Raw genomic sequence first — 13,879 nt, 5'->3', positions numbered from 1 at the left:
AAAACTGATAGCATACTAATACAAGAAATAAGTCAAGCTTATTCTGTTGTATGTCATTTTCTAGAGACTTGTCTGATCTTGTCATCTATTGGATTCAGATAGGTGAATCTGACTTTTGCATGTAGTCAGTAGAGTCTTTGTTTTCTTTCTTTAATTTAAATAAAGTGTGGTTCTTTGTCATGTTGATCTACTGACGGAATTTTAAGGCCGATGATGCAAGTTCTTTCCTGGGCATTTGTCTTTTTACACCTGTTAGATTTGTTTAGCAAAGAGACACTCTGTTTTTTTGCCTGCATGTCTCTATACACTGTTGCTTTAACTATAATTTTAAAGGTGTCAAAGACTCAGTTTTTTCCAATTCTAACATAATATTATATGGTTTCCAGTCAAATTTATTGTGAACATTTTGACCACACAATATTAGATTAAAATCTGCTTTGCCTACTCATAAATGATAAATTTGGAGTTCTGTTTTGAGGTGGGAAGAACCATTTAATCTTCTTTCTCCTACCTATCATAAGCCTGAGATTCATGACACAAAGTTCTTTGAATATAGAAATTGTCCTGTGACACTGTGATTCAATCAGTATCCTTAAAAACCATTTTTCAATAGCTGTGTTTTTAGATGTTCCCAGTTAAAGGAGGCACACCCAAACACTTTCTTTTGGCTGACCTGAGAACTTATCATAAATATTCCTTCTGTGGAGACTTTGTGCCTTACAGGCAAAGGTGGTTTCTATCTTCTCTGATCTTGCACAGCATATCCTATGTGCTGTTCATTATGGCACACATTATGCTGAATCCTGTTCTTTTTTTTCCTCTTTCTACCACTACACTCTGAGCGCCTTAAAAAAATAGGAAATGTATCATATTCATTGTAGTATCCTCAGGACCTAGCACTTGCAGGCATGGACTAAGTAGCTTAGTAAATAATTATTGAGTAAATTATGCTAAATATGTGCCCTTTTTAAAGTAGGGTTTTTTCCTTAACATTTCTGTCTTTGGAAAAACAGTCATTTGTTTTAACTTTATGATGTTGGGACATATTAAAATATTAGCTCCACAAGTATTCTATATTTACAATTTAAGTAACTCTTACAGAAAAATAGATGATGAATAATGATGACTTGAGTTACAGTTGCTTGAAGTAACAAGCTAAGCTTTCTGTAGGCATGCAAACACAGGTGGGATATATATGTATTTTTTCCAAAGTCATTTGATTAGATTTATAGGATTAAATATACCAGATAAAACAGAACAACCAAGGACCAGAGGTAGAAGTACTTGTGTAGGCCTGAATTAAAATATTTAACATTGAACATCACTGAATTTGACAGCTGGAGTAAATAACTTTCGTTGTCTTACAAAAGAAAACATACAAGAATTCATCTGTGGAAGCTTTCTGAAGCTGAATTCAAGAAAGAATGGTAATCTTCTAGGAATAGCTATCTTCTTTTTTTCTAAATTTTTAAAATTTTTATTGGAGTACAGTTGACTTACAATGTTGTGTTAGTTTCAGGTGTACAGCAAAGTGAATCAGTTATACATAGACATATATCCACTCTTTTTTTAGATTCTTTTTCCATATAGGTCATTACAGAATATTGAGTGGAGTTCCCTGTGCTATTCAGTAGGTACTTATTGGTTATCTATTTTATATATAGTAGTGTGTATATGTCAATCCCAATCTCCCAATTTATCCCTCCCCCCCTTAGGAATGGTTATCTTCTATTAAAAAAAAAAAAAAGATTAAGGTGACCTGCTAGCCTACCACAATTGTATCTTAAAGAAAAAAAAAAAAAATGTTGAGTTATTTACATTTTAAACTCAGTCTCCACCTCTTAAACTCAATTTCCAAAGAATCATCTTTGTAGCACAGTTTCAATTTTACATATTTTTTTTTGCGATTATTTGGTCAGTCTCTCTTAAACTAGATTAGAGGTTCCTGGGCAGATAGTAGCCAGATTGGTCTTGTTCATCATGTTTAAGCACCTAGCAGGGTGCAAACTGAGTACACATAAGTAGGCGTTCGCATTTTTGAAATGACTAAGTTGGCTGAACCACTTGTTTAAAACTGTTTCCTGTCTTCACACCACACTGCTCATATGAGCACCTCAGTAGTATCTGCTTGAGATGCTCAGAGAGGTAAAGGAATTTGTTCACTATTCTGTGTCCTCCTCCATAATCGCTGCTTTGTACAGTAAACTTGAGCATGTGTTTCATTGTTGTTGATATGGTGCAGATAGCATAGGTCCCCAAGCTCCTAGTGGTACTTTTAACATGAATATTTTTAAAAGCCAGACTTTTTATTTATGAGTCGTTTACCAAAAATACATACTTGAGACTAGCTTGATGTGAATTAATCAATGTTAATAGTTTCTCTTGTGTTCACACAGAAAATTTTAACATATAAAAGCCTGTAGAAGTAACACATGCAGCTATCTGTTTTTACACAAGTGCATTCACACTGTACATCCTTGATTTTTTTCTAATAATGTTGTACATCTCTGCACTTTGTTACATATAGAGCTGTCACATTCTTTATCATAATTTGTGAATGTTCCTTAATTCAACCAGTTTCTTATTGATGGAATTTTCGGGTAGTTTCCTGGCTTTACTTTTAAATTGGTGTTGCAAAAAAGAAGATACATATGTTTTTGTTTTGTACAGAGAACCTCGAATCTTTGTTTTGGAAAATTTACTCTCCAAGTGCCTTTAGTTGCAGAGGAAAATGAAAATAGGCACTAATATTCATCATTAACTTTACACCTAAGGAATTAATTCTCAAGCCCCCCACCCCATATATGTATACATTCTTAACACTCGTGTCATTTCTTTTCAGATAGCGGGGTATTGGAGGTGATGAATCAGTACAATTGTAAATATTGGCAAAGGTGCACCATTTAGTGAAACTGGACAAAATAACTAAACTCCTCAAATTCCTGGCAAAAACAGTGACAAACAAGGCTAGCTAATACTTGAAGGAGAAAACCTCTGCAAGAATGACACAATAGGGGCTTTAAAAGATTATGGTTTAAATATCAGTGGATTCAGTAAGAGTAAGAGTCCTTGGGTATATTTAATGATACCATTAATTATTTTTTGCAGAAATGAGCTTTTTTCTTTATGATTGTGTTGTGAAAGTCAAAATGAAGTGAAGGATGTCTGTCTTGCTCTGTTAGGACGAGAACTCCATGGAAATAAATGGGAGCCTTGTCTTCTTGCTCAATACTGTATCTTTGTTTACTATATTTACTTATAGGCCCTCAGTAAATGTTCACTGACTGAATTCATGCTTTTATTAATTTTGCCACCAAATTTCGCCCAAAATCTTTAACATCTTTTATGGTTTGTTCTTTATACTCATTTTCTGTGTAAGTCTTGAAGAAAACGCCCCAGTTTAGTTGTTTTTTCTCTTTATGAAATTTTAGTCCTTATTTTAAGTGGATTAACTTTAAATGGGCTTTTTCCATTTTTAGCTATACTTAGATAATGGAAACCTCCTGTATATCTGTGGGTAATATTCTTTGAAGTATAATAGCTGAGCCAAATGGTATTTGCTATAAAATGTTGATCAGTACTGCAAAAAAAGAAAAAAGGGCAACAGATGCAATTTAATTAGTATTTGGGGTGTTTTATTGTTTTCAAACCTTGTTAGACATGTTTTTACATTCATTTTTAAAAAATCTTTGGCTTTAATTCAAAACTAATAGACTTCTACATAGTCCTTCTTAAAATCTGCTTACTGAGTAAGTTTCCATTTTGTGGAATATTGGGGAGAAGTGGAATTACTTTTGGAAATAGAACTTAGTTTTTCGATCCATGTAATATCATTCAAGGCAAACAAAGCATATCTTAAATTAAGTCTTTAATTTCTTTCTGCATATGCATTGCTTATCCCTGTCTTTTAAGTGTGAATGAAAAAGGTGCTATTTATAGGGGGGTTTTTTAAACTTAAAATTTATCCACACCTGTTTTTTTAAAATTTTAAATGTTTTTTCTTGTACAAATAATATTCACATCTCAAATAAATAAAAGATATAGTTACTTTTTGCTTAGATGAAGCTGATAAATGAAATTAAAACCTTGAACCTACATGATTGAAGAATTCTTCCTAGATTTGTTTTGCTACTTGAAAAGAAAATAAGTTTTAAACCATAAGACTTTAGGGAGTGTATATATTTCTATTAGATTGATAGTAGCTGGCAGTCATTTTGAAGCAGTTTTTTAGTGTATTGAGTATAATACTAGGAAAATGAGAGAAATTTGGGGTGGGTAGATTATAAACCTAGAATGAACCTGAAACAGGTTCTTTCTCTTTAAGAAAGAGGTTGTTCAGCAGGTACACTGAACTGAACTGAATCTGGGAACTTTTTAGGGTCTGTGGAGCCTAGAAGGATGAAAACTACTGACAGTGTTTTTATTTTCTAGTGCGATCCTGAAAATAAGGTTTGCACTTTTCATATTATCATTACTAACTTTTTTTTTTTTTTTTTTTTTGCGGTACGCGGGCCTCTCACTGTTGTGGCCTCTCCCGTTGCGGAGCACAGGCCCCGGACGCGCAGGCTCAGCGGCCATGGCTCACGGGCCCAGCCGCTCCGTGGCATGTGGGATCTTCCCGGACCGGGGCACGAACCCGTGTCCCCTGCATCGGCAGGGGGACTCTCAACCACTGCGCCACCAGGGAAGCCCTATCATTACTAACTTTTAAATGTAGATTGACAGTACATCAGTATGATCACACTGGGTTGTGCCTTCCAGGCACACTTTTATACATGGAAATACTTTTTGCATAAAAGCCCTTTTGGGGTTTATTTTAACAAATAATTTAGGCTCATGCTCTTCTTTTTCAGCCCTGATGCTCTGATGATGTCAGGGGCAGAGCAGAACCCTCAGGAGGGAGGCAGGGTTGACACAGTGTTCCAGCAGGAGGCTAGGTTGGAACACTGCATCAGGTAAGAGTAAAATTACACCCCTGCCTCCGTAAGGATACAGTCTTAAAGACTAACTTTTGTGGGCGGCTATGAAACTCTTTGTTGGAGTATTTATAAGGAGCCAAGTTGAGGGAAGTGTAGTTTATTTACAGACCTAATGCCTCTTCCCAGACTCATGACTGTTAGTTTCTAGAACATAGGTAATTTGCTCCTTTTCTACTGCCATTTGTTGTACTATATATGAAGTTAGAAAAGAAGCAATGTGTAATTTTGCTAATTTATTCCAGAGATAATTTTTGAATTTTCTAGGACAGTGATTTTTTTCAAACTTTCTCATCTTAGGGACCCCTTTACATTCTTAAAAATTTTTGTGGACCCCCAAAAAGGCTTTCTTTTTGTAGATTACATCTGTCAATAGTAACCCTATTAGAAATTAAAGCTGAAACATTTTTAAAAAATACTTACTGCTTTATTTTAAAATAACAAAAGTATACCCCTTACATATTAGCATAGGTATTTTTAGGAAAATAACCATATTCTCCAAAATAAAAAAATTGTGAAAAAGGTGGCATTGTTTTACACTTATGCTAATCTCTTTCATATTTGGTTTAATAGAAGACAGCTTAGAATCTCAACTAGCTGCATTCTGCATTCAATCTGATGAGTGTGTTACTTTGTTTGAGGTATATCAGGTGTTGGCACACCAAGCCCTGAGGCCAGATCCAGTCTGCTGACTGTTTTTGTATAACCCGCAAGCAAAGAGTGGTTTTTGTTTTCAAAAAAGAATAATATTTATTACACATGAAAATATATGAAATTTGAATTTCAGCATCCATAAGTAAAAATTTATTGGAACACGGCCAAGCCCATTCCTTTGTGAATTACCTATAGCTGCTTTTGACAGCATTACAGTTGAGTGGTTGCTGCAGAGACCTTATAGCCTGCAAAGCCTAAAATATTTACTGGCTAGCCCTTTGCAGAAAAAGGATGCCAGTCCTTAGTACATGAAGAAAATTTGGCCTCACGTAGTAAAAGGGAGGACTATTTTCAGATAATTTTGGATATTCTTTGGTATTGCACCAAAACTCAACAAATGGTAATTTCTTAAAGGTTAATTGCAGTGTAAAAGCTGAAACCATATTAATGAATTGTTTGTACTGTTACATAGATCTGTCTTGAACTTGGAATGAATCTTTTACCCATGCACGGCTTTGTAACATAATGCGCTGATTATTTGTAAAATATCGGTTCATTGAGTTGTACAGCTTTTTCAAACGTTGGGACATTTTATTATAAAATATCAAAAAGTGTGTTTGTTAATATCACAACCTATCTTATCAAGGAAGTACTGGGAAGCTCTTGAGCTTATAGACATGGATATACATTTTCCAAAATTCTAATCTTCACTTAAAAGCTCAAACTTTGTCATTAGTAACAAATACTGAAAATTGTTATTTTCCTTGAAGGGACAGGGTCACTTAATCCATTTTCAAGAAAATCCCTGCCTACTAGCCATGTCTGAATAATTACAGTTTATCACCTGTTCTTTCAAGAATAATAGTGGCCTGTTCAGCTGACATCTGAATCACACTGAGACAACCGTTGCACTTTAATATGGAGAAGTGCTTCATATTTGTTTCCCATTTTGCCACAGAATATTTTAAAAATGTGTTTCCAGGGGTGAGATTTAATAAAATTAATAATTTTTACTGCTTAATTGTGAACATCCTTCAGTGAAATTGTCATGCATATTTATTGATTTATTTATTTTTACATATTTTAACTGGAATGCATGGTGGTAAAGAATACAATGACTGCTATATTGTAGCAGTAATCACTATATATTTAGGTGCCACTGCCTTGATTCTTGCTAATAAGCTAGCAGTTTTACCCACCATTGCTTTTGCATATGCGAACACAGAGAAAAAGCATTATTACTATTACAAAATAATTTTGATGTTTTAGATCCCCCTAACAGTGTCATGGGGACTCCCAGGAGTCCACGGTTTGCAGTTTAAGAACTGCTACTGTAGGAAAGTAACTGTATTGGAATGACTATGAAGTATAATTATTTGGGTGAATAACACTTCAGTTCTTAGCCTCAAGGGGCTGGACCCACTGCAGCTTGGTACTAGTGAATCAAAGAGGTACCCAGAATCCATCCCAAACCTGAACTTCCCTGCAGTGGGGATGGTGTACATTCTGGCCCTAAATTTGTCAGTAGAAGACTAACAGGAGAACAGAGGTCCAGGCAAGTCAAATCAGGGCCCCAGTTTGCCTTAAGGTGACATTTGAAACTTAAATAATAATGCAGTATGACTTTTAAATAGGTTCTTTTGAAAATTAATCATCCTATAGTTAATACTATTTTTATTCTATTTTTCCTTTCTTTAATATCTGCTTTGGGAGATCTTTTAAAGACGCTTCTTCATTCACCATCCTTCTGACAGAGTTTCACTTCCGGTAAACTATCAAATCTATAGCTATTATCCTTCTTTCTTTAACTCCCTTTCCTTTTGTTTTGTTTTAATTTAATAAATTTATTTTATATTTATTTTTGGCTGCGTTGGGTCTTCGTTGTTGCACACAGGCTTTTCTCTAGTTGTGGCGAGCAGGGGTTACTCTTCGTTGCGGTGCACGGGCTTCTCATTGCGGTGGCTTCTCTTGTTGCGGAGCACAGGCTCTAGGCGCGCGGGCTTCCGTAGTTGTGGCACGTGGGCTCAGTAGTTGTGGCTCGCGGGCTCTAGAGCGCAGGCTCAGTAGTTGTGGCACACGGGCTTAGCTGCTCTGCAGCATGTGGGATCTTCCCGGACCAGGGCTCGAACCCAAGTCTCCTGATCTCTGCCCAGTGACATATGTGGTCTCCCTGCATCCCTCGTCCATCCTCTCCCACATTTGCCAAAGTAGGCTGTCATACTGCTCTGATGTAGAGCTCACTAGAAGCATCTTGCTGGTGAGGTCCAGCTCCAGTTTGCCGTCGAGCGCCTTGCCGTCCTTGCTGCAGTCCAAGTTGAAGCTGCTGTGGAGCCGGGCAGCAATCACCCCCGGAGAGCTGGGCTCAGGGGCGAACATAGAGGCCGAGACCGGCGAGTCCATCCGGGAGCGACTCTGCTCCGCCACCATCTTTAATAACTTAGGCTAATTCATCTCCCTGTGTTACCATAGGAAAAAAAGTCCATGATTTTTGTTCACACTGAAAACCACAAGCTATTTCCATGAGGAATTTGCTGCTACTATTTATTATAAATAATTTTTTCATTAGTTTTTCTCTAAGAGCATTGTGTTAAGAGGTCTTCATAGAACATTATATAAAGCATTTCTGCCTCTTATTTGTTCTGTATCACTTTGGCACTTCTACTGAGAAAGAGATAATTAAGAAAAATAGCAAGAATGCTTGATCTTAGAAAACAAAAATTTATCAAAATATGATGCTGGACTACAAATTAGAACTTGCAGTGTGATATGACTATAAAGAAATAATGTCAGGGTGAGTAAAAGGGAGGTATTTTGAGATAGTCATGTAACAGAATAGGTGAAGAAAAATTTTGAGACTTCTTCAGAGTATCAGTAGTTAATTTTGGTTCTAGAAAAATAATGGTAAAGGAGAATGAATTTAAATGAAGAAGAACACTCAAAAGTAACTCATTCAATAAATATTTGAGTGCCTAATATGTGGTAGGTCCTGTGTTAGGCACTAAAACGTGAAGGATTTACTTATGAATAGATTGGAAGGTTAAAACCTATACATTGCTAAGTTGTTATATGGCTGTCTATATAGGAATCTGAAGTATAGTACTAACATTTAATGGCAAATGTCTTTCTTTCTGATGGAGAAACTCAGGTGCTATTTATTTTATTCAACTTGCCCATGGTCAAACAATGAGATAGTGACAGATATTAGAGTCATATTTTTGATACAGGTTCTAAACAGATTAGGTACTCCCCATTAATTTGGCAATCAATGTGATTTTCAGACTGGGATTATATTCAAAGCCATGTAAAATTTGGGAAGATTGGAATGAGAATTTAGTTACCATTAAATTCCTTCTGTTTTTAAATTACAATTTGAGAGCTTGGAGAAGCCTTAACTAATTAAAAGTAGAACATGATATCACATAATACTTTAAAAACCACTTTGAAATCCTGTCATGGATTTGTAGATCTCTCAGTTAAGTCTGTAAATGCTAGTGAGCCTAACGATAAAAGTTTGTTTCGTGTGGGCTCATTGACTTTGCTTTTTGCTCATGCCTGGGCTCTTTCTCTCCTTTTGCTGTCTGCCTTGAAAATATATGCTGCTTCTTGGTAACAAGGAAGACTTGTAGAGAAAATTCGAGAGAATTAGTGTAAATCAGCAGTTCCCAAAGTATATGCCAAGGGAATATTGAGGGATTTTTATCTGATAAAAAAAGGTTTATATTTGGGAAAAACTGATTTAAACATGACAAGTCTTTGATATACAAATGTGCGTGGGGACACTCCAACAGGGAATTTTAGTATTCCCAGATTTATTTGAATAGAAAACCTAATTTTTAAAAAGATCTTACTGATTGATATTCCATGGAATACACTTTGGGAACTGGTACAAATCCATCCCTACTAGATTCAAAGTATGTGCCCTATTGCATTGCTATGTACAACACTCTTTTTCTACTTATTTCTAACTAGATTTTATTTTCATGGAAAACTCTGGTTTCAGGTAGACAGTAAGTTGCAGGAATAAGTATTGCCTGATTGTCTGATTGTTAAGATGTTTGTTTTGGGAAAGTGAGAAAAGGAAATTCAGATTATAAATTACTACTTGTGAAAACCTTCTGTTAGGTTTTTATGAGTAAATATTCCTAAACTAAAATATATTGTTTATAGAGAATTTCTCTTTTTTAAATTGCAGACGTTGGGGATCAGCCAGGTGAGGTAGGTTATTCAGGCTCTCCTGCAGAAGCACCTCCAAGCAAGTCTCCATCTATGCCGTCACTAAACCAGACTTGGCCTGAGCTGAATCAGAGCAGTGAGGTTAGCAAAGCTTCCCTTTTCTCTCACTAACATTCACTTTTTTAAGGTAAGAAGTTCCGAGCAGGGTAATTTCATCATATAGCTCTTTCAGCATGCATGCATAGTTGAGGGACCATATCAAATGTGACTGTGATAGATATCTGTAATTATATGACTGAGGTTTTCAAAGTACTTTTTCATATGTATATACTATCATTTAGTTTCCACCATTCATTCCTACTAAATCTCTGTGGGTTAGATGGGGCAGATGCATGAACTTAACAGTCGAAAGGGTAAATGTCTTGGACAAGATATCTTACAGCCAGTAAGCGACAAGGGCTGAGATTTGAACACAGGTCCTTTGGACGTTCAGTCAGCTAGCATACCTGCTGTGTCACACTGCCTTCTCATTCCTGTAAGCAAGGCCTGCGATAATAGATTTGGAATCTTAGCATTGGAAGTGATGTGAGAAGCCACTAAACCAGTTTTCCACATGAAAAAGTATTTTCTACATTCCAGGCTATTCATAGTAATTTATTTTATTTAATACAAAATGGAATGATTTAACCCTATTAAATACAGTGGTTAAAGACCATGTTATATAAGACCAAGCCCAGCGTGGAAAACAGAATTTGAGAACCACCCCCCATTACTTTGGAACTCCATTATACAAAACAATAAAAGTAGGGCCACTATGATTAGAATAAGGGAAGAGGACCTGAGGCCCTGCCTCCACAAAGCACCCTCTGAGGCCCCTCTGTTAAATCTTCATGCTCTGTAGAACTTCAATTGAAAACCACTGCTCAGCCTGTTAGAGCACTTTTCTTTGTGAACAAGTTATATTTTTTTTCCTTACAGTCTTTTGTATCACTTTTAGATAGTGCTTGAAGCTTCTGTGCTTTCTGTGTCTTTTAAAGCCAGAAAAATACTGGATTTAAGAGACACTAGTTGATTTTGGACAACTGAAAAACAAGAGAAGTAACTGGCAGGTTTAAAGTACTTTGCTGCTGCTTTATGACATAATCACAGATACCTGCTTCTGAGACATTATAATATACATCCGTCATGCTGTCAGATATAAAACCATTTATATAAGTGTTTTTCTGGAGGGAAGATTTAAGCCTTGAAAGAATTTGCTAGTAGAGAGGCTTTATGGAGAATAGGCTCAGTGTTCTTGAAACCACTGTTTTTTGCTGCCTTTATTCATTTCTGTCATTTTTTTTAAAAAGCAGTATCAGATTAAAAGATTATTTTTACTGATATCTGTTCATAAATAAAAGCAACTCTTTCTAAAGCATGTCAGTTCAAAAGCCCATCTTCATTCCAAGTAAAAATCACATGTGATCATTAAAGACTAGCGATGGAAATCCCTTTCAAATCTGATTTAAGCAGTTGCATTTTCCCTTCTTAAATATTCTTACCAAGTTTCATTTTGTGGTGTTTGCTAATAAGGACATGAATGTCATAATTGGTTTTTTGCACTATGTGTGGAAAATCAAAATGTTACTAAAACTAACATTGATTTTTGACACATTTTAATAATATTTATTTTTTTAAATTTACTTAGGATATGGAAATTATATTTTAATTTCTACCTCAAAGCACTAATATTCTTTCAACAAATATTTATTCAGCATTTGCAAATATGGATGAGGCACTGTAGGGGATAACACTAATAATAATCCGTAACACATTGAGCACTTTTGATGTGCCCATTCTGTTCAAAAAGCTCTTTACATATATTAACTCTTTACATCCTTATAACAATCCTGTGACATAGGCATTATTAATCTCACATTACAGATGGTACAACTGGAACACAGAGAGGTTAGATAACTTGCCTGAGGGTGTGCAGCGTAACTAGGATTCCAGTCGTCTGGTTCCAGAGCCTGTGCTCTTAACCATTATACTAAAGTTACAAAGATAAGAGTGTTTCTCTGCTCTCCAGCTAGCTTACATACAGTCTTGTAAAATCAAGTAAAATCTCATGCCACCAAATAGGTAGACAGATGTCTTCTTTTTGGAAAAAATATTCTGCATCTAAACTTTTCTCCATAGTTAGATAATTAGGATTTTAAAAATTCCTTCTGTACCTATGCAACAATAATTATTGAAGAAACTAATTATATTAACAAATATTGGTAAGTCACTTCCCTGAAGTGATGTCCCTTGATAAAAGTGAATCACTGTGGATTTTCTTTATTCAGGAAACACGCTGAATGCATCTCTTATTTCTTAGTATATCTTAATTTTATGATTTCAAAACTAATCTTTAGGGAAAGCTGTTGAATGATTGCATTAGCCATTTCTGTAGATAATTTTTATAAATGTGTTCATTTGCTAACATTTAGTTTCTACATGCCTTCTCAAATTGAATATTACTATTTTAAATAGTAAGTCGAACTTTGAAGCATAAAAATGTATACTTTTCTATACTGAATTATAAAAAGAGGATTTTGGTTAATGGAGTAGGTGTGTCTGTGTGTAAACATTCATGTGTATATATTGTATATGTGCAGATGTTTTTCCTTCTTCAGAGTATAACTGGTAATTCTTAAGAATCAAATTTTAATGATAATTTTAATATGATTTTGATATAAAATCCTATACTGTTTATTACTAAGATCTTCAAATGGAATTTACTAAAATTAATAATCACTTATCACTCCACCTAATTTGAGGTATGATATTTGTGTACCTCTTTTAGAAGAGTAGTATTTCATATCAAAATACCTCTTCTATATATAACACATACTCAGTTGCTTGATTTGCTCTCATTGTGGCCGCATTCTGATTTTTCTAGCATGGGGTTGGAGGTGGGTGCCTGATTGGCAGTTTTGTCTTGTGGTCTGGCATGGCCCTGTTCATAATGCTGATTACAGGGGTTGACTTGCTACAGATTGACATAAGCTCAAACTTACATTAATTCCAGAATTCTTTGCATTTTATCTCAATTATATTTTATTAAATATCTATACATATGTACAGAATATGTGCACATACATAATAGAATCATCTTTCAGGGGTCGCACTGGCAAGTCGCACTGACTTGCTTTGTTTTGACCAAAACTTTGGTACTCAGAATTCATTAGTACCACCAAATCAGTGCATTAACATTTGGATTTTAAAAGAAGGATTTGAAGTTATTCTTTCTCTAGTCAAGACAAACCCCTTTATATTTTTCTTTTGTCACCATTTATACCACTTAGACTCTGTTCCTTTATTGTGTTTTGAGTTGAATTCTGTAAGGCTTTGAATCTCTCCCATAGAGATTGCAATAAATTGTTACTGTACATTTGATCGTGAAGCTGCTCACTTTACATTACAAGATGACCCAGCATAGATAATGTAGAATGTTTATGGAAAAACAGAACTTACGGAATTTTGTCAGGCCTACGAAACACAACTTGCAGTGCAACCTCTGAATTACTTTGCTAAATCTTCTCCGGTGATCTTTTACTCCATCTTTCTCATCATGCTGACTTGTCTCTCCTCTGTCTGTTCAGCAGTGGGAGACATTTAGTGAACGCTCTTCAAGCTCACAAACTCTGACCCAATTTGATTCTAACATTGCACCAGCTGATCCTGTAAGTCAATCACTTAGCTTGCTTGTTTGAAATTAATTTTATTAACCCAAATTTTCATTCATTATGGTTTTTAGCTGATATGCATGATTCAGTGGAGTGCTTAGAGGGAAATGGTGGCAGGCTTTTCAATTTTTGCGTGTTTAATGGTGGAAAGAACTTTTTTTTTACCATTCTTTGTATTTTCTAGTTATTTTAATGAGAGAAATCTATGTTTTTAAAATCTGATACATGTGTCTAAAGGAGCATTTTGTGACAGTTGATTTAGTTGACCTTGTTTTCATTTGCTAATTGAGTGTATGTTTTATTAAACATATACTGCTTATTGCAGTGTAATGACAGTAAATACTATTGTATTTGTATGCTTACACA

At 35.2% G+C, this 13,879-nt stretch overlaps 1 protein-coding gene across 11 annotated transcripts in view; it reads left to right on the top strand.

Annotated features, from left to right (window-relative positions):
* The window catches only part of REPS1 (RALBP1 associated Eps domain containing 1), a 73,280-nt gene that overhangs the window by 38,493 nt on the left and 20,908 nt on the right, over positions 1–13,879 (top strand). For 8 of the 11 annotated variants that reach the window (XR_016395235.1, XM_022557829.3, XM_089922053.1 and 5 more), the window contains exons 9-10: positions 9,823–9,944; positions 13,430–13,510. Coding sequence is in view for 10 of the 11 variants with exons in the window: in XM_022557829.3 (XP_022413537.1) it covers positions 9,823–9,944; positions 13,430–13,510 (203 nt within the window). In the remaining variant the exon portion in view is untranslated. The remainder of the gene's footprint in view (positions 1–9,822; positions 9,945–13,429; positions 13,511–13,879) is intronic. The other 3 variants (XM_022557842.3, XM_022557862.3, XM_022557851.3) reach the window with 1 other exon arrangement.

The sequence above is a fragment of the Delphinapterus leucas genome, chromosome 12, assembly GCF_059928025.1.
Source record: "Delphinapterus leucas isolate spDelLeu-1000000601 "Yukka" chromosome 12, BTC_Dleu_Yukka2, whole genome shotgun sequence".
NCBI lineage: Eukaryota > Metazoa > Chordata > Mammalia > Artiodactyla > Monodontidae > Delphinapterus > Delphinapterus leucas.
This window is presented reverse-complemented; position numbering and strand designations above follow the sequence as displayed.